The sequence below is a fragment of the Sturnira hondurensis genome, unplaced genomic scaffold (genome assembly GCF_014824575.4).
Source record: "Sturnira hondurensis isolate 20B ecotype Veracruz unplaced genomic scaffold, ASM1482457v3 Scaffold0025168, whole genome shotgun sequence".
NCBI lineage: Eukaryota > Metazoa > Chordata > Mammalia > Chiroptera > Phyllostomidae > Sturnira > Sturnira hondurensis.
Window position 1 is genome coordinate 297,802 of NW_028097799.1, and position 22,355 is coordinate 320,156.

At 34.6% G+C, this 22,355-nt stretch overlaps 1 protein-coding gene across 1 annotated transcript in view; it reads left to right on the forward strand.

Annotated features, from left to right (window-relative positions):
* The window catches only part of EIF4E (eukaryotic translation initiation factor 4E), a 49,352-nt gene extending 34,402 nt beyond the window's left edge, over positions 1–14,950 (forward strand). The window contains exons 3-7 of the mRNA XM_037039123.1: positions 4,946–5,041; positions 7,335–7,398; positions 8,492–8,605; positions 9,786–9,925; positions 13,187–14,950. Coding sequence (XP_036895018.1) covers positions 4,946–5,041; positions 7,335–7,398; positions 8,492–8,605; positions 9,786–9,925; positions 13,187–13,301 — 529 coding nt within the window. The 3' untranslated portion in view covers positions 13,302–14,950. The remainder of the gene's footprint in view (positions 1–4,945; positions 5,042–7,334; positions 7,399–8,491; positions 8,606–9,785; positions 9,926–13,186) is intronic.
* The last annotated feature ends 7,405 nt before the right edge of the window (positions 14,951–22,355 follow it).

Genomic DNA, 22,355 nt, shown 5'->3' on the forward strand with positions numbered 1-22,355 from the left:
TATTCTTTATAAATTTTACTTGTGTAAAATGATGAACATCACTGGGAAAATATTCTAAGATGCTTAATGGTTCAGATTTTGGTAGTTTTCTCATCATTTATTTTTATAAATATTGCAGAATTTATTTTGCTTTTCTTAAAATATAATCTCTAATAATTATAGCAATTAAGTTAGTGTGGTACAAGTATATAAAGTAAAGAAGATACCTGCTCTTCTCAGGTATCTTCCTCATTTTACTTTTCTCCACTCCCTGGAGGAGGAGTAGTCAGTGTTAAATTTGGTTGGTATTCTAAAACTTTCCAGTGTGCACATGTATGCTTTCTATATAGGTGGTCGTACTTTTTTTGTTTGTATTTTACCAAATTTGCATTAATGAATATATAGATTTTTTTTCTTTTACAAATAGTGCTATATGCATACATCCTCATACACCGTATTTTCAGACTATAAGACACACTTCCCCTTCCAAATTTGGGAGAAGGGGGGTGCATCTTACAGTCTGAATGTAGCTTACCTGGCTTGCAGAGGGGGCAGCAGTGGAGCAGGGTAGCAGGTTATTAAATATTTCACCACATTTTTTGCTTCAAAAAATTTTTTTCCTATTTTCCTCCTCTAAAACCTAGGTGTGTCTTACAATCCACTGTGTCTTATAGTCCTTAAAATACATTTTTTTCGCACACTGTGTGAATATGTTTTTAGCATAAAATTTCAGATTTTGTAGGTTAAAGACTACTTTTATAAATACTGCCGAATTCTTTTAGCAGCTTAGACTTTTAAGAATTTGAGAGTTCCTGTTTTCTGTATCTTTGTCAACCATCAGTCTTTATAATTATTGCTAGATTGTCATTCTGATCTGAGAAAACACTTACTGGTCTAAATCTGTGGTTTTTTCATTGAAGTTTCAGAACATTTTCATATTGTATTGATCATTTGTGTTTTTAAACAGACTATATGGGTAGTCTGTTTAGTTCTTTTAGGTTATCTTTTCATTTCCAAGCATTGAATATGAGGGAATGCTAAATCATCCAAGAGGGGGATTAAGTTGAAAATGAGTTGTCCAAATCATTTGGCTTTTAATATTGACTGTGGAATTATATTTTTTAGATTTTTTTTACTTTTATGGAGTCTAATATCACCCTTCTTTCATGGCTTTCTGGTTTTTATGTCAGGAAAATCCACACTATTATTTTAATAGCACATAGTAGTCTCTTGCATGGATGTATTATATTTTATTTAAATCAGCAGTTCTCAAATTTTCAGTCTTACGGCCTCTTGACACTTAAAAATTATTGAGGACTCCACAGAGCTTTGGCTGTGTAGATTTTTATCTATTTCTCTTATTATATTAGAAAATATACTTCAGAAAATATAAAACTATATTTATTTAAACATTTGTTGATTTTTCATGAAAATTGTCCAAAATAAAATTAGTGTGAAGAATAACATTTTTGCAAATCTTTTCAAGTCCCTGAGTTACAAGTTAGCTAGATTTTCATAGCTGCTTGTGCATTCATGCTGTGGAGATAACGAAATAAATTGTTTCAGACAAAGTGTAAGAAAATGTGATTTCATAAAGGTAGGTGGTTGGGAAAGGGAGGATAATTTTTTTTAATTCCTCACACAAGGATATGTTTATTGATTTTAGAGAGAGAGAGAGAAGCATTGATCACTTGCCTCCTGTACATGCCCTGACTGGGTATAGAACTTCTTCACTCAACCTTTTGGTGATGATGCTCCAACCTATAAGCCAACTGGCCCACCCAGCCAGGGGTGGAAGGAGAATTTTTAAAAGCCTTCTAAAATAATTATGAATATTCTCCTTTGATACTAGGTTTCTCATAGGTTATTTGCGGTATGGAATCTGAAATCATATCCAACAATTTTCTGTACTTACTTACATTAAAATCCATTGGTCTGTCTTATATTTGGGATGGAGTTTTTAGCCATACATGATTTTGCAACACACTGGTCATTTGGACAGTACTGATTTTAATGAGTTATGGAATCTTCCAGATATTGACACTTTTTATTATATAGTATCAAAACAATAACATATCACTACTAAACTAATCAGAAATAGCTTTACATTTTAGTAAGTAGTTAGACTCACAGTAGCACACATCAGCTTTCCAGAATTCTGATTTTCTCCTAAAAGCTCAAATTTTAACTAACAGGCTCACTCTGATTATTTTTCAGGAAAAAATAAAAACGTGGTTTATCAGCCATTCTTTCAAGTTAAAATGGTGTTCCATGAAAAAAGTGGCCAGTTCACAATACAGTTCATTTGCCTAAGAATTGTATTTTGGTATGCAGTAGATGTGTTTTTTATACAGAATATGAAAAGGACATGTACATAGATGGAAATTTAGTGAAACCAATAATTTTTACTGCTTCGTCAGTGGTGTTCTTAACAAAACTTGAGATTATTGTTACTGTGAGAATTGGAGATAATAAAAAAATAGTGTGTGATATTATAATTTGGTGGCACTGTGTTATTCTTGCTAAGGCACCAGCTGATTTACCCACCATTGCTTTTGCCCCAGTAGTGCAGATGTGAATACAGTGAAAAATAATGTCTCCACATTATTATGAAAATACCCTTTGTTCATGAAAGCTCCTGAATGAGTCTTGGAGTCTCCTAGGGGTCAGTAAACCACACTTTGATTTAAAAATTCCTTTGTTGAGCCCTGGCTGGGTTGTTCAGTTGGTTGGAGCATTGTCCCCTTCACCAGAAAGGTTGTGGGTTCAATCCCTGTTCAGGGCATATACCTACATTGAGGGTTTTGATCCCTCGTCAGGGGATGTATGGGAGGCAACTGATTGATATTTCTGTCTCACGCAGATGTTTCTCAATCTCTCTCTCTCTCTAAAATCAGTAAACATATCTTGAGGTGAGGTTTTAAAAAAATAAAATAAATTCCTTGTTGGTAAGCAGTTAAGGTTTTTCCAAATTTTCTAAAACTAAGAATGTTCAACTGAATTAATTTTATTATTTATTGTTTGTTAAATTGAGGCATAATTGGCACACAATATTAATATATTGATGTATCAGTTTCAGGTATACAATACAGTGATTTAATATTTTGTATCTAGCCCTGGCTGGTGTAGCTCAGTGGATTGAGCTCGGGCCTGCGAACCAGACGATCGCGGTTCGATTCCCAGTCAGGGCACATGCCTGGGTTGTAGTCCAGTTCTCTGCAGGCCAACTCCCATCAGGGGACGCACAAAAGGCAACCATACATTGATGTTTCTCTCCTCTCTCCTTCCCCTCTAAAGATAAATAAATAAATAAAAATTAAAAAATATTTTGTATCTATTATGAAAAGATCACCACAGTACATCTAGCTGGCATCTGTCACCATATGCAGTCACAAAATTTTTTTCTTGTGCTGAAAAATTTTAAGATCTTCTCTCTTAGCCACTTTTAAATATGCAGTATAGTATTATTAACTATAATCATCATACTATATAATCAAATCTCAATTATTTACTTATTTTATAACTGGAATTTTGTACCTTTCAAATCCCTTCATTCACAGTATTTTGGGGGGTAAATACCCAGTAGTAGAATTGCTGGGTCATATGATGATTCTATTTTTAAGTTTTGAGGAAAGACTAAATTAATTTTAGAAATCCAGAGTACAGTACTTGAATAGTATGAGTGTGTTTAATAGATTTTCTGCCTTTGCTTTTTGTGTTTTTGATAGTGAGTTGGCAAATACAAATTGCCAAGTAGGTAAAATGTATCTTATTTTTATATTTGAGATTATCAAGCATTACTCATAGAGTTAATGAAATACCGTACCTCTATTTGGAAACCCTGTTTTCAGATATTTTTATCCCTGAGAAAATTTTGTGGTTACCTTTGATATAGTAGTTGAGTGAATATAGTTCTAAAAATGAATTATTTTCGATGATAATTTTTAAGCTTTGATGTAACATGAGTTTATTTTCAAAGTATTAGAGTAAAAAACCCTTTAGCAAGTATATACAGATATATATATAGAAGCTGATATACATTATTGCAGAACATAACTGGGATAGCATTGCTCAGTAAGTCCCTTTATTATTTTCCCGTTTGTGTGATTGAGTAAACTGAGACACATTTAATACCTTTCCCTCTTTCTAGCACTCCCATTTCTATCTCTTGTCTTATACCCTTTTGTTTCTCTTAAAACTCAGCTTTTCTGTTCCCCACTTTGCTTTCAGGTTACGTGCTTCTGCTCTGTTTTTCTTCAGTAACTATGCTTGATTATTACAGCACTCAGCGTACTGCAACAGTCTGATAAATTGTTGTGAATTCTTCTGAGGCATGAACTTCAGTGGGCCTCTGTGTATGGCAGAGAATTTGTTATGTATTAGGCACAAAATCCACACCTTTTAATTAAAAAAAAAAGACAAAGCTACTCTATTTGCCACTGTAATAATTATAATTTAAAATCATTTTATTTTTAATTTTGGTAAAGTACACATAACATAAAATATACCATCTTTTAAATGTATAGTTCAGGGGTGTTAAGTGCGTTCACACTGTTGTGCAACCAGTCATTTCATTTGCAAAATGAAAGCTTAAATCTGAACTCCATTAAAGAACAGTCCCCCATTTTCCTTCCCTTAGGCCCCTGGCAACCACCATTCTTTCTGTCTCTGAATTTGACTACTCTAGGTACCTCATACAAATGGAGTCATACACTATTTGGGGTTTTTGACTCCTATTTTACTTAACATAATGTCCTCATGGTTTATCCATGTTGTAGCAAATGTCAGAATTTCCTTCCGATTTAAAGCTAATATTACATGGTATGTTTTGACCACATTTTGTTTATTATTGATACATGTAAGTGAACACTTGTGTTGCTTCCTTTTTCTGGCTATTTTGAATAATCCTGCAGTGCACGTGGATGTAAAACTGCCATATTTTTTGATACCAACGTTTTATTTTTAGATGGGCACTCTGGTTTTTTAAAAATGATAAAAGCAAAACTTGGCAAGCAAACCTTCGGCTGATCTCTGAGTTTGATACTGTTGAAGACTTTTGGGCGTAAGTAACCCATTGGTTTCTGGATGTTTGTTATTTCATTAGTATGTAATTTTTAATTTTATGTCACATTTACAAAATGAATGTTAAAGTGAAAAGTTAATAAATATTCATCTACATAACTACCTTTTTGCTTGTGCTTCTCCACAACTATTTGAATTGGTGATTATTCCTCATCAGCTTTTAGAAAGCTTCCGCCTTGTCATCATTTAGGCCTGCATGTTCTTTATTCCTGACAGATCCTCCGCTTTATTACTCCTAGAACTTGTGACCACTTGTTGGAACTTTCCCCTTTCTTGGTTGCCTGGATACATTTACCCCACACTTGGGTATTCCAGAGCTTTGTTACATCTTCATTTCTGCAAATTATTTTCAGTGTAACATCTGGTATTTGTTGTTACAAGAATTTTGAGATTTCAAAGGCTTAAGTGCTCAGTATTCAGGGTTCGAAAAAGAATGACAGTATCTGTTAAGACTGTATATTTTTGGATTCACATATATAGAATAAGTAATGCTACTCTTGTGTTTTAATATAATTCCCTGAATGTATTCTCCCATACGAAAGAACAGATTATGTTCAGCAAATTCATATATGTGTACTTCCTCCAGGGCAGGAACAGTATTCTTCTGTATATTCTAAAAGTAATAGAATTACATTTAAGCCCCCAGTAATTCACAGGTCTAGTTGTCTAGTTAATCTGGGGTTTTCAGCTTTACCTTCATCAAAATATCTGTGTTTTTCTTCTTTAATTGTATTTATTCAAGAGTATTCTAAAACATAGTTTCCAGTCTATGGAGGAAGAGGAGGAAAAGCAAGAGTCTTGAACCATTTCTTCTACTGAATCAAAATTATTTACCTACTTTGCTTGGCTTTCACCAGTATATGCATGACCCCACACTTTATTTATGTGTAAGCAATGTCATTGCATAGTAGATTTTTATACCATAGTTTAGAGATATGAATGAATTCTTCAGCTTTCTAAGTCACTTCTTTACCTCTTTTTTCTAGCAAATTTAGTGGTAAACAAGCATTCAGTCCTTTAGATTTATCAAATCTGTTTATCGTGTTAGGGTTCTGTTTAAATGTGCCATTACATATTCTCACTGTAAACTTATTGCTAAGGGACCTCACAGCACAGCACCATGAAGGAGAAAGGAGACCTGTTCTACTTGAATGATTTTGAAGAAGGTCACTTTCACACTATTTATTACTTTTATAAAAATGGTGGTGGCTAATTTTACAGCAAACTGTTAGTATCCGGGCCTCTTTTTTGTCTAGTGGAAGTGGTCAGTGATTATGTAGTTCAGGAAGAGTGATCATTAGGTACAGTGACTCAAGAAACCTTAGTTGGTCTTACACTGTCTCACCCAAATTCGGTTTGCATTTTATTCTGTGGAATGTTATCCAAAGGGTGCCAGACTCTTTCTGAATACTGTGCTTGAAATATTCCTGCATTGAGTTAAAATAGCACAGAGAATTTGACTAAGGATAAATAACTGTCATCTGTGGTTTGTCTTCTGTATCATGTATTGGAGGAAGGTAAAGCATTTTTACTCTGTTGTTGGTTTTACAACAGTTCTGCTGTAAAAGACTTCAGGAGCTCAAATGATTTAGCCTTCTACCTTCAAGTTAGTGGATGCATATCTAAATCATCCCAAATATTATTCGGTTACATTGATATGTGGGGAGTAGTTTAGGTATACAGATTCCAGGGTCCACCAACATTAAGGCTTTAAAATTATAAGGTATAGGGCTGGAGCTGGTGCTTTTATTTGTGTTTTAAAGCTCTCCAAATGATTATTATGCTTACTGACTAGTAACAGTCTGTAGTGTTTGGGAACCATTGGTCTGTTCTCTTGGATACCTTAAGGATAATAATGTTGGCTTATTCCAGTCATACAGTGCTGATAGTCAAGAAGTTATCTTGCTTTTTCCTTGATTTGTCTTGTTGTGTGTTTAAAACTGCTCATTAGCTTTGTAAAATTTTTCATCTACTTAAAGCAACCTCACACATCTATTCTCAGTTTCTTATATATACATAGGTGTGTACTGAGTTAACCAATATACAAAATTTTGTCAGAATAAAATTATTAAAAATAGTTTTTTAAATCATCAGGTGTTGATTCTTGAACTGACCACTACTAAGATGTGTTTGGTCCATTTGATAAATTGAATCCTTAGGGAAAAAATGAACATAAACCTTTATTTTTGTTATTTTTATTATATTTTCTGAATATTATTTAAACATTTAAACTCTGTATTACATATGTATAATTGTCCTTTTCTTTTACCTAGTCTGTACAACCATATCCAGTTGTCTAGTAATTTAATGCCTGGCTGTGACTACTCACTTTTTAAGGTATGCTTAATTGGTGATTTCATATCTATATAGTAAGATTGGACCATTCACGTATTCATTAAGAAATCTTGCCACAAACTTAGTTATGGGAAATGCTCTGTTGATTGAAGGAAAATTAAATTAGCTTTACTAGGCTTAGCATAAACATATTTTGCCCTGTTTTAGTATAAATAACTGAACATCTTAGTTTGTGGGTACCAACTGTGAGTGATTTTGAAGAGAGCTTTGATTGTCAAATCCAGTCTCTACACAGGCTCTGTCAGAAGCAAGGCTTGCTGTAGTATGGTTGGTAGGGTACGTGAATGTCTCGTGTGAGATGGATAGCAATGTGAACATTTCACCTCAAATGTCATGTGGTATGCTTAAGTGTGCCCTTGTTATGTTACAGAATCACATGTGTGTGATTTTGTAATAAAAAAAGGCATTATTTGTGCCAGACCCTGTATATTTGAATAAAATGAAGTTCGGAGCTTGTCAAGAATTTTTCTTTGAGTTATAGATTACATTCAATATTGTATTAGTTTCAGGTGTATAGCATAGTGGTTAGACAATCACATACTTGACAAAGTGGTCCCCCATACTTAGCTCCCATGACCTTTGAAGTACCTATCTAGCACTATACACAGTTATTATAATATTATTGACTACATTTCCTGTGCTTTACTTTATATCCCCATGTGTTGGGAATTCTTATCATGAGGTATGTGGGTCCTGGAATATTTTTAAATGGGTTTTGTCAGGTAGTAGGGGATGGGCTTTATTAAGTGTCTGAAATTGCATAGATGTGCATAATTTTGCATGGAATTTCTAGGTATAGAAGTGTATGTAGCTTTGAGAAGCTACATCAGAATGTTTAAGAACTTCCAAGTTAAATAAATAAAACCCAATGTTTGATAGCTAATAAGTCCCGTAGTTGGGACTCTCAATTTTGTAACCCCATGCCTCTGGCTATAACTCCTGTATGCTTTTTTCCCCCACTACGCCAATCACAGTTTTATGGGGAATGAAGTAAAAAGTTGACAGTCTTGCTTGCTATTTCTGGTGATGCTCTCTTAAGTAACAATATTATCTAATATTGTCTCTCACCCTGTAGGATGGTATTAAGCCTATGTGGGAAGATGAGAAAAACAAACGAGGAGGACGATGGCTAATTACATTAAGCAAACAGCAGAGACGAAGTGACCTCGATCGCTTTTGGCTAGAGACAGTAAGGTTTTAAAATTACAAAAACAGGTTTAGAATACTAAAACTAATTTATATTGCATTTTACCTTAGTTACTTAGTCAACAAAGAGATAAGGATGCCCATTGTAGAAATTCTAAGCCAGCAACTTACTGTTTTCTATCACGTGAGTCCTATATATTTCACATACTAGTACAGTGAAAGCCCCTTCTACATTACAAATCAAATATAAAGTGATGGACAACTGACTCTGTCCTTCCTCAACAAGCTCATTCTGATCATTAATTACATTAACTTCAAAATTATAGAACCTTACATTTTGTGTAATGTAAATTTTTACAAGCTTCTTATAGTATTGTCTTATACACAAAACTTTTTAGGTAAGTGAAGCAAACAATGAAATTATAGCTTGATATCATACAGCTTATTTGTTGTGATATAACCAGGAACTTTTAGCTTTGTATATATTAAATATGACATAACAGGCATTTTCTACAGTGAGGGGTTCTAAATCCCAAGCTTTCGGAGCAGGAATCATAATCTCTTTTGTTTCCCTAGCACTTGGCACAGTGTCTGGTTTATAGTTTGCTTAGTGAAGCAATTAATATATATATTTGGGCAACTGATTTTTCTTTTTTTTTTTTTAGAAGAGACTTACTTTGCTTTTCGGAGAGATTATCAGTAAATATCATTTTAGAATTCTACATTAAAAAGTTTTCGATTTGCAAGATGACAGAAGTTCTAGAGATAGATGGTGGTGATGGTTGCACAATGTTGTGAATATACTTAATGCCACTGGACTGTACAAAAATGGTTAAAAATAGCAAATTTTATGTTAGTATATATTTACTGCAATTAAACATTGTAAAGTGTTCATGAAAAATAGCGAGAAGCAGAGGCAATTACTAAGTAACAGCATAGCAAGTGAATATTAATAAAATATCTCACCTTTTATATGTAGTTCTGTTATCATTTGCCCAGTTTGCTGAGAAAGTTCAAACAAATATTAATGTTCTTGATATTAATAAAAAAAACAAATTTTTTTTTTAAGTCAGGATAAAAATGATATACATAAAATGTAGATATTCAAAAAGTCACCTCTTTAAGAACTTTTAGTTTCGTATATATGAGAGACATTTGCGGTTGAATTATTTAGTTTTTTATAATCTATTAGGTGTAATTTGCATTTGGATTTTGTTTTTAAGCTGCTGTGCCTTATTGGAGAATCTTTTGATGACTACAGTGATGATGTATGTGGAGCTGTTGTTAATGTTAGAGCTAAAGGTGATAAGATAGCAATATGGACTACTGAATGTGAAAACAGAGACGCTGTTACATATATAGGGTAAGTTTTGCTATTTGTGTATTTCTTTTAAAATACAATAACTAAATGCAGAGTAATTTGAAGCTTTGGAAATATTTGGGCCCTGGCTGGTGTAGCTCAGTGGATTGAGTGCAGGCCTGCCAACCACACGATCGCAGTTCGATTCCTAGTCAGGGCACATGCCTGGGTTGTAGGCCAGTTCCCAGCAGGGGACTCATGAGAGGCAACCATGCATTGATATTTCTCTCCTTCTCTCCTTCCCTTCCCCTCTAAGGATAAATAAAAAAATCTTAAAAGAAAAAATATTTGGATTTGTAGATCATTGTTCATCACTTCTTTTACACTTACCTATTTTGGCATATTATTTACCAGATGACAATATAAGTCTTTTTCCAGTTTAAAATTATAGTGCTAAGTGTATAATACTCATAATAATATAATTATTTGTGAATACTATATGTGTATTTTTTGCCTGTGTGTACACTGTCCATAATGTTTTCACTGAAATTTAAGTGCCACTATCTTGGTTTTGTCCATATTTAAAATTTACATGTCTTACACTTTAAACATGTTTGGTAAATATTATTCTTTGGAAAAATTGACTGTCTTTTTTTTCTCCTCCGAACATCTATCAGTGTTAACTAGAATTTTCTTCTTACTACATTTAAATTAGTAACTGTGTGTGTGTATGCATTACTTGCCAAGAAAAATTTTATTGTATTTTTTCCATTGCCATTTAGCCCTCTTACACCCCTTCCCCCACCCCCCGCATTCACCACACTGTTGTCCATGTCCATGAGTCCTTTTGCTGTTTTGCCTGATCCCTCTACCCCCTAATCACCACCACTCAACACATCTGTCATCCTGCTCTCTATGATTCTGTTTATTTTACTTATCACGATGTTCCCCAGGTCCATCTACACTGTTGTAAAGGGTAAATTTTTTTCCTTTTTTATGGCTAAGTAGAATTCCATTGTGGAAATGACCCATAGTAGTTTCATCCACTTGTCTACTGATGGACACTTAGGCTGCTTCCATATCTTGGCAGGTATAAATAACACTGCAATGAACATTGGGTGCTTATGTTCTTTCAAATTAGTGTTTTGTGTTTCTTCAGATACAGTCTCAGAACTAGTAAGATTTGGTTTTAAATTTTGTGTTAAAATTAAGTACTAGTCTTAGGTAATAAAATGTTTGTTTGCCCTTTGTGTATGATTTTTCAAACATGAATTCCCCTATGAATCCCTTTTGAGTTAAAAGATGGATATGTTCCAGGTTTGCTTCTACAGGTTTCTGTTAGAGAAAGGAGTTGATTGTTGATGTGCCATACTTCTAATCTCTCTGTGAACATCAAAACAGAATTGTGGGAGTTTTATATTTCTTTGAAAACAAGTTAAAGATATTAAGTATTAATTTATTTCTTCAGAAAGTTTTGTATCTGTTTCAGTATTCAAAGCTTTGAAATCTTTATAATATAAAACATTTGACTTCCAAGGACAGATTTTTATTTTTTAAACCCATCCAAGTTGTGTGGCTCAGTGTGCTTGCTTTCTGGCATTTTTAATGATTTAGTATAATTGAGGGAATACATTGTGTCATACACACGAGTCCGATGATAGTGGTTATAATTTTAGTTATAAATTGTTTTTAGATGCCTACTTCAAGGGAAGGCATTGAAATCTTCCGGAGGGTGGAATATAAATAAAACTCTTAGTGTTACATTGGAGAATTTAGCTCCATGAAATTGTATATCCCTTTATTTTTATTTAATTCTGATGCTTATGTTTGAAATTTTGCTGATTTTCTTAGAATAAGAATCTAGTTTTCTTGTCAGCCTTATTTCTCATATTTATTTTTCTTATTAGTTGTAGCCACAGAGCCTTATTTTTGTTCCTCGGCCTTCAAATGTGCTTCATTTTCTTGGCATTATACTTTTGACCTCATGACTTTTAAAAGGAAGATTTCTATAATTTCACAGACAATATTACCTCCTTACTGTGCAGTATCACAGCCCCAATACCTTACCCTCTTTGATACTTAACACATTTTGTTCTTAAAATAGTGTCATGTCTTATTTGAAGGTTAGGTTGTAGAGTTAGTATTTAAGGCAGAAATCATATATAGCCTAAATTATCCAGAAAATATCATAAATTGCCTTCAAAGTGTTTAATTTTTGTATGTGTAATCTTGTAATAATTATGGTAATTGTGCAATAATATGCAATATTTACTAGGGTTTATACGTAAAATATATGGTAGCATTTTATTTTTAAATTTTTATTTATTTTATTTTTAAGATTTAATTTATTTATCTTTAGAGGGGAAGGGAAGGGAAGGAGAGAAACATCAATGTGTGGTTGCCTCTTGTGAGTCCCCTGCTGGGAACTGGCCTGCAACCCAGGCATGTGTCCTGACTGGGAATTGAACTGCGGTTGTTTGATTTGCAGGCCTGTACTCAATCCACTGAGCTACAACAGCCAGGGCTTTTTTTTTTTTAATCTTCACCCAAGGATATGTTCATTGATTTTAGAGAGAGAGGAAGGGGAGGGGGGGGAGAAATATTGATGTGAGAGAAACATCAATTGGTTTCCTCCCCTGGGTGCCCTGGCTGGGGATCAAACCTGTGACTTCTGGTACGAAGGGCCATGTCTCAACTGAGCCACCTGTCCAGAGCTAATTGTAGAATTTTAATTTTTTAAAATCCTCTCTTGAGGACATACCCATTGATTTTAGAGAGAGGGAGAGAGGGAAAGAAACATTCATTTGTTGCCTCTTACATACGTCCCAACCAGGAACTGAATCTGCAACCTTAGGTATGTGCCCTGACTGGGAGTCAAACCCATGACCTTTCAGTTTACAAAACAACATTCCAACCACCTGAGCCACACCAGCCTAATCATAGCATTTTAGATCAAAGAATTTAAATAGACATGTTCATGTAGTGGATTTTATTTTTTATTTTAATTACAATGTTACAGCTCTACTATGTGTGTGTGATTACTTGTAAATAAATATAAACACTGAGCCCAGGGACTGCCCCTGCTTTAGTTACTGATTTATTAATAATTATTAGAGTACCTGATACATAGTAGACTCAAATCCTGGTTAAGTGATTAACCAAGATTGTTGTGAAAATGAAGAGTAAATTTTGCTAAAGGGGTATGTGATTGATTACCTTTTTCACCCTCTAGCCTAGTTATTTTTTTTTAGTAAAAAGAATAATACTGAATTTGGTATGTGTATGGGTAAAAGTTAATGGCCACTTTTCTTTTTCTTTTTCTAGGAGGGTATACAAGGAAAGGTTAGGACTTCCTCCAAAGATGACGATTGGTTATCAGTCCCATGCAGACACAGCTACTAAGAGCGGCTCCACCACTAAAAATAGGTTTGTTGTTTAAGAAGACACCTTCTGAGTATTCTCATAGGAGACTGCGTCAAGCAATCGAGATTTGGGAGTTGAACCAAAGCCTCTTCAAAAGCAGAGTGGACTGCATTTAAATTTGATTTCCATCTAAACATTGCAAAGATATGAGAAGTCTCATTCGCCTTTGTCTTGTACTTCTGTGTTCATTTTTTTTTTAAATTTTGGCTAGAATATTCACTTACCCAATCAAAGAATTAACAGTACACATCGTCCCCAGAATCCAAAAATGTGTTTCTGTCCTACTGTGTAATAGCTTAGGAAAATTATCATTACAAACATTTTACCCATCCACAAAGTTCAAAAAGACCTTAACATTTCTATACCTTACAGGAAAAGAATTCTGTTTATGTTCCATTGTATGCAGGAGCATATTTTGCTGGTTTGAAAGAGTATGATGCATACAGTTTTCTAGCAACTTTGTTTCTTTCTCTTTTTTTGTCTTTTTTCTTTTTTTTACAGCATTGTCTTTGCTGTACTCTTGCTGATGGCTGCTAGATTTTAATTTATTTGGTTCCCTACTTGATAACATTAGTGATTCTGATTTCACTTTTTCATTTGTTTGCTTTGGTTTTTTCCTCATGTAACATTGGTAAAGGATCCAGGAATATGACACAAAGGTGGAATAAACATTAATTTTGGGCATTCTTTGGTAATTTTTTGTTTTTTATAACTAGAAAGCTTTGCTACAAATTTATGCATTTCATTCAAATCAGTGATCTATGTTTGTGTGATTTCCTAAACAATTGTGGATTATAAAAATGTAACATCATAATTACATTCCTAATTAGAATTAGTATGTCTGTTTTTGTATCTCTTTGCTGTATTTTAATACTTTGTATTACTTAGGTTATTTTGCTTTGGTTAAAAAATGGCTTAAATAGAAAAGCAATCCCATTCACATTAAGACAGTGTACAAAACTGTAAATAAAATGTGTACAGTGAATTGTCTTTTAGACAACTAGATTTGTCCTTTTATTTCTCCATCTCTATAGAGGAAATTTGTACTTCTTATTGCAAGCCAGTCTCTATTGTCTTCTCTTGTAGTGTCTTCCCTGTGAACAGCGTAAGTTTGGAGCACTAGTTTGATTATTATGTTTACTACAATTTTTAATAAATTGAATAGGTAGCATCATATATGTGGAATAAATCAATGTGGCTATCTTTGTTTTTTTATAAAGTAAGGCCTCATCCCTCAGTCTTAGGTAATTCAAATATTCTTAATATGTTAACACCTCATAAGAATTGTGATCTTGGTGCATCACTATTTGATCGTTAGGAACAGTAGTTGTAAAACTTGGTTGCCGTGTCAAAATGGTAGCATAGGGAAGGAGTGCAGGTGTTGGGGGCATAATGCATTAAGAATGTTGTTAGTGTTGCTGCCTAAATAGAATGGAATAAGACATTTATATTGGTAAATTGGTCTGGTATGGTTTTATGTAAACTTAAATTTGATCTGTTCTTTGTGGGTATCATTTGAAAGCAAATTTGAAAATATGTTGCCTATAATATATAATTATAGATTTCAGATACCAAGAAATGAAATATGGCTATCATAGACAAATGTAAGCTGTACTGTAGGTAGAATGGAATTCATATGTTTAGAAGAAAATTTGTCTTTTAAGTGAAAATGGAAAAGCTTGACAAAAATTCTATGTAAAATAAACATGAAATTCATTTCACTGAAGAATTTTAAAACATTGCAAAGGGTACCTACCACAGGGCGTACCTACCACAGGCTACCATCTGAGCACTCTCGATACCACGAACAACTCTTGTTCAGTGTTCTAGAAATACTGACTCTTGTGTTTATAATCTCATTTCACTAAACCTAGTAACATGTTTAATCTGCTGTTTAAGCTTGTGTGATTGGTTAAGGTGATTTATTATCTGTTGATAAGTATCGATGTGAGCACTGAAAGCTTATTTAAACAAACAGTGGTGGTGGTGTGTGATCAGCGAGAGGAATTGGCATTAGTGTATCTATTAAATATGAATGCTCTTAGAATTATCTTAGAATCCTTGATTCTAAGATGCAGTCCATTTTAAGAAGCATTCATTTTCAGGGGTGGAGAAACAACAATGAATTGAATGTATACAGTTCTACACTTTTTTAAAACCCTGATTTACAGCATTTAATTATCCCATCATTGCTATTTTAAAACTACAATCAGTTCTAAGTGTTTTTCCCCCCAGTGGGGAGGAATTATCAAATACCTGAGTCATTTTTGGCAAATGCCACTTAAAGTTGTAGTGATATGCAACGTTTCATAATTTCCTTAGCATCTTTTCTAAATATTAGACTTTACATGATTTTCTCATTTTTTCCTCTCTACCCAACAGGATATTATAAATGAATATATTTTCATAATAGAGAATTAAAATAATCATTATCAGATGAATAGTAAGTAGTTCATTGTAAGGATAATATATTACATTTAACCAGTTTAATTGTAATCTAAATTCTACACAAGGAGTTAAGGCATACTGTATGAGAATTAAATAATTACAGCACTTACATGGTACTGTCTGCCAGGCAGTATCCCAAGCAATTTACATGCACTTTAACTTACACAATAATCCTTTGATGCAGCTGCTGTTACCCCATTTTACAGAGCGAAGAAACATAAGCATTGAGAATTTCTCAAGTCTCTTCAGCTTATAAGTTGCAAAGTGTGGGTTTTACTCTGGAAATTTGGTTCCAGAGACCCTGTAAATTACATTATACTATCAATAGTATAGATCCTATCTTATAGGCTACATAGTAGTACATCATACCAGATTATAGTCAGTTCATAGGCCAGGTGTATGAAAATTCCATCATATTTCCTTTGGTAATGAAATTCACGTCGGATCAAGAATCTCCCTTGCTCACCATTAGCCATCAATTAAATTCACCATTTGTGGAAATTTTGAGAAGATGGAGACAGGTATAGGGATTTATAGGTTAAGTGAATATTTCCATATTTTTGTCTGTATCCTATTCTAAGATAAAGGCAAAATAAAGCAAAACTTTCAGGTTGGTAGCAGTTGAGATTCTTAAATGCTAAAGATTGCATTTTAAAAGGATAATTTTAGTCCTGGTCACGTGTTTCACTTGGTTGGAGCATCCTGTGCATCCACAGGTTGTGGGTTGGGTCCCAGTCAGGGCACATACTAAGGTTGCATGTGTGAACCCCAGTTTGGGTACATAACGATCTCTGTCTCCCTCTCTTAATAAATATATCCTTGGGTGAGGATTTTTTTAAAAGGATAGTTTTAACTTATTAAAACATTTACCATGTTTTATGTTTTAAAATTAAAAGTTGAAAACAAGTCTTTTTACCTCCAATTGTTAATGGATTGTCTTTATTATTGTGTAGGAGAAAACAACTGAATTTTATCAGAGTTAGACCCTCTAGAAAATGCAAAATTTTAGGTCAGATTTACATTAAAAAACAAAACTGTAGCCCAGTGCTCCTCAGCATCTCTGCAGACTTACAGAAATTGTCTAGAAACTTCTATAGCAGTTTGATACTGCTGTGATATTAAAAGTATGTCATCATTTTTGTAGTAATTTTTTAAAGATATATTTTACAAAAGTGTGGTTTTTTGTTTTTTAAATATTTTATTTATTTGTTTTTTAGAGAGAGGGGAAGGGCAGGAGAAAGAGTGGGAGATAAACATCGATGTGTGGTTGCCTCTCATGTGTCCCCTCCTGGGGGCCTGGCCTGCAACTCAGGCATGTGCCCTGACTGGGAATTAAACCAGTGACCCTTTGCTTCACAGGCCTGTGCTCAATCCACTGAGCTACACCAGGCAGGGTTACAAAAGTGTGGGGGGTTTTTTGTTTTTGTTTTTTTTGTAAATTTATTTATATATCTTTAGAGGGGAAGGAGAGAGGGAGAGAAACATCAATCAATGTATGGTTGCCTTTCATGCGTCCCCTGCTGGGAGTTGGCCTGCAGGGGAATGGGCCTGCAACCCAGGCATGTGCCTTGACTGAGAATCGAGTTGTGATCCTCTGGTTCCCATGCCCGCGCTCAATCCACTGAGCTACGCCAGCCAAGGCAAAGTGTGTTTTTGACAGTGCAGTTTGGGAAACAATACACTTAGGTTGTTTTCCTCAGTAGCCAAAGCCAGCTCATTTGCCCATTAATCCCTCAGGCACCTGGGTTTGTTATCCACTCCTCATTTCCTCACAGCTACTGGATTTAGTTTCAAAATATCAGTCCTCATCTGTAGCATCTTTCAATAACGTTCTGGGGTATCCTGCTTACTATGAACTGCAAAGTAGGCATTAGGCTGCCTTCTTAGTATCTTAGGTAGTTTAAGACGTGCATAATTCATTCTTGTGACTTTTTCTTTCATTGCTGGAAGCAAAAATGAAATGGTCAGCATGCAATCACATTGTATTTGTATTCTTTGTCTCCTAAACACATTTATATTGTTATGATTAGTTTACCTTTGTTTATAAGGGTATTATTTTCTTACTTTATTTTTGCTTTCAGCCTTTGGGCACAATTTTGGGTGAATGGTCTGTGTGATTGCCTGACATTTAGGTGTTTTTTTTTAACTATGAAAAATAAAGACAATTATTGAGGAAGATACAAGAAACATTGTATATAGGACGATGATGCCTTGGTCCCCTGACATTTAGTTTTGGAATAGGGGAAAGGTTTATCCCAGCTTGACCCTGCTTGTTTTGTTATGTCAGTGTTAACATATTACATGCACATCTGGGGCTTTAAATATTGCAGTGTCCTGCCCTTCCTTCTCCAGGTGTAAGGGATTTGTAATTGAGCCAAAATGATATTTAAGGGAATCATACATTCTTTACATAGTTTTTCTCCTTTTAGGAAACAACTAATTATTTACCTCCTCATTATGCATTTTTCTAAACTGCTGCTATTTATGAGGGCTCTGACTTTAAAGGTTCATATCTTTCATCTCTACTACTCTTAGGTTATCTTTCTAGTCACTATTGGTGAAAGTGACTTCCAAATCTGTTTCCTTAGCCATGACCGTCCTCTTGTGCTTCAGATCCATGCCTGTGGATCCCTGCCTGTTGGACCTGTATGTCAAGGGTCAGCAAACGAGCTCATAGGCTGTATTTGGCCTGCACTTTGTTTTATAAAGTTTAGTTAAATATGGCCTTATTCATTGTTGGCATATGTCAATGGCTATTTTTGTGCTGCCGTGGCAGAGTTAGGTGATTATGACAGACTGGCCTGCAAAGCCTAAGATACTTATTACCTGGCCCTTTATGGGAAATGTTTTTTGACCCTTACTCTAAATGTTTTGTAGTGATGTTATTGATAACAACCAAATACCCTTTTTTCATTTCCTTTCACTTCCAGCAAACCCCATTTCAAAGTGATAGTTGGTATTTTTAATTTTAAAAACCATTGCAAAGTGATTTCTGAGTCACCGAACTAAGCTTGCTTTCTGTAGGACTGCCGTACTAATATATGTCCTGTATTAACTAATTAGCATGTGGTATGCCTTTATTTGTTCTTTGCTTTATTAAAGAAAGTGAAAATATGAATAAGGGTGGGAAATGTGAGAAAAGAGTAGATCAAAAGTAAGGATATCTTGCAAAATGCATTCTGTAAAGCCTGTTCTAGTGACCAAATGAAAGGGAGAGACAAGTAATTTAATGATGTTAATCATGCTAGGTCAACTACCATTTGTGGGACACAATTTTTGGTATGTTATCTGAAGGCCAAAGGAAGACTGTATCCAGTAGATATTATGTAGTAAGATTTTTTAAAAAACAGCCACCAGCTCCAGAAAAGCACACATGTGTTTCGAAGTTATACAGTCTTGAGTTCAAATTCTAGTTCTACCATCTGTTAGATGTATAACTTAGTCAAGTTAAACTTGTCATTGTGCAAGTTAAAGTTGCCATTGTATGCTGATGGAGTGAGGTAAATTACAATTCTGTAAATATAATTGGATGGGGCACTTGATCCTCTTTGAGATCTGACTTTATAATCCAACCCAGTATATACACTCTCGAGGTATAATTTCAAAGATTTTATTTTTAGAAGTGGGGGGAAGAAAGTGGGAGAGAAACATCAGTAGGTCACTTCCTGCACACCCCCAACTGGGGACCTGGCCTGCAATCCAAGAATGTGCCCTGACCACAAATCAAACCCACTTTGCTTTACAGGGTAGCACTCAATCCACTCAGCCAGGGCAAATAATAATTTCTGATGGAATGAAGTCATGTGATACACATAGCCACTCTACCTTGCAGCGTACATATAGTAGATACTTTTTGGAAATTCTGTTCGAAGCCACTCCATGGATTCCTTAGGCCTAAGTGTCCTGTGTTTCTAAAATAAGGGCCTCTGATCTAGGGAAATGATAATGGGTACATAAATCCTTAAATCTGTCAGACACAGCACCCCACATGAAAAAGCAAATGTATCACTGTACACTTGTATTATACTGATGTGCAATTAAAAAAATTAAGTGCTCTAACTAAAGAATAATAGAGGTAATAATAGGATACTAAAAGGGGAAACTGGAAGGAAGTAGTAAATTACTGTAGCCCAAATGTAACTACATAACAAAGTATAACAATTGAATCTATACCTAATATCACTGTGAATAACAACTTAAGTTGAAGCCATTAAGTTACTCTGAAATAAAAGCTATCAAGTTACTCTGAAATGGTGAATAATACTAAAGTTACGGACGAAAAGTATCTTAACTTTCATGTAAAATTCAGAGTATATTAAATTTTCCCAAAATTACTTGGTATTGGGTAATGTTAGACAATACAGTTAGATTTAAAATTTCAATACTATAAACAGATATTTAAAAATTGACACACCAGGATATTTGAATGTCATTTGGGATACCAGCTCTTCTGTGTGTGGCTCGTCCCTCGTAGTGCCAGTGGTGTGTTGCCCATTGAGAACCAGTTCTTTAGGTTGGTTCTTTTGAGTTTAAGTCGTTTTCTAGGCTGAGTTTTACTTGCAGGCAAGTATCTGAGGGTGTAGTTATGTGTGTAATCATATGTATTAGGAGCAGAGTTAAACAGTAAGATTGCCAGTTTTTTTGTTGTTGAGCTTGATAAAGACATGTGCCTAAGTAGAGCGTCATCAACTGCAGAGATGGGTCTAGGTTCTACTGAATGAGTTCTTTTTTTTTTTTTTAAGATTTTATTTATTTCTTTATTTATTTATCTTTAGAGGGGAAGGAGAGGGAGAGAAACATCAATATATGGTTGCCTTTCGTGCATCCCCTACTGGGAGTTGGCCTGCAGGGAACAGACCTGCAACCCAGGCATGTGCTCTGACTGGGAATCGAACCGCGATCCTCTGGTTCACAGGCCCGCACTCAATACACTGAGCTACACCAGCCAGGGCTACTGAATGAGTTCTAAAGCATCAAAAACATTTTTCAAAATAGTCTTACTGCAACCTACAATAAGAAATACTGTTTAAGTTATGGCTCAGTTTATGTATTACATACCTGAACAAGTTTCACGAAGGTGTACCCAACTTTATCATACGGAATGCATTCTGAGATTTTCCTGTGCTAGTCTATTTCTCTTTTATTCTAATCTCCATCCTCTTCCTCTAGTTGGCCCATCACAGTCGGTATTTTGAAAAGTGTCATGGAAAGTATCCCTGGTCATGGGAGCCTGTTAAAATTATAAAGCAATTTATACCAGTTGGCCACATTGGCCATAAAAAAAAGTCATTTTTAAAGCCTCCAGTTTGTTGGTTTATACAGGTATCTTAACTTCTAGCTGTCCTCTAACACAAATATAAAATAACTTACTAGATAACTGAATGAGTTATCTTGCCACATGGCACTGTTAATCAGTTAAATAGTTAAAACATTGCTAAAAGTATAGTGGTAATGCTGGTTTTATATAAGTGCTCTGTGAAATGTCTCTTGGAGGGAGGGGCAATAATTGCATTGCAAGACTAGTTGCCCATTTAAGGCCACACAATTCAAGACAATAAACCCATAGCATCTGTAATATAAATACTTTGTATTGCAAAAGAGCCTGTATTCATCCTAGCAAAATGTGGTGTCAAGTTACTAAGTTACAAATTAAAAAGGTAGAGGGATTATATACATTAGTATTTTCCACTGGATTTCTGCTCTATTAAAGATACCACTTACTCAATCTCCCACAAGAATTAAAGAGCAGGCCATAGAGTCTTTCAACAAACATCTATTGAATGCATTGTGTGCTAGCCATCGCAGTGTTCAGTGGACTGGAGAACAAAACACATGGTTCCACCCTCATGAAGACTATACAATCTGAGTTTATATCATGTAAATGTGAACCTACATTTATTAAATGGTTACTGTATGTCAGACTAATGACAAAGAAAAATCTCACCTGATAAAGTTTTATACATTGTAGATGTTTTTCATCTTCCCCCTTGTAATTCTAAGTTTTTTGCCTTACACCGTTCAAGTTACTTGATCTTAAAGGATGACAGTTTTCATTGGTAATTGCATGCTTTATCACAGAAATTGCTGAGAGTTCTCATTGCAGTTCCATCACTGATACTACCTGCCCTGAATCCTGTCCCCCAAGAACTGGTGCTTCCTCCCATTCCCTGAAGTGCACGTACGTGGCTTTAGTGTAGGTTAGAATCTTCATGTAGGTTTCACTCCAGACCAGTAATTAGTTACCTTTGTGTGAACTCTGAATAACTGTCTTTTTAAAACTTTTTGTTTTGACATAATTTCAAAAGATAGCAGTTCTAAGAGTGATACAAAGAATTTTTATATGCCTTTCACCCAGGTACATCAAATGTTAGCATTTTACCATATTCTGTCTAAATCGTTTTTCTGAACCAGTTGAGAATAAGCTGGCATTCTCCCTTGCCTCACAGGAAGTTAGCATGAATACAGTATTTTATAAATCTGATTCAGATTTTATCAACTCCCAATAATTTCCTTGATAGCAAATGAAAACCTGTTTATATGTCACATTCAGTTGTCATATTCCGTTAGTCTCTTTTATTCTGGAACAGGTCCTCAGTTCTTTTTGTTTGAACAGGAACAAAGT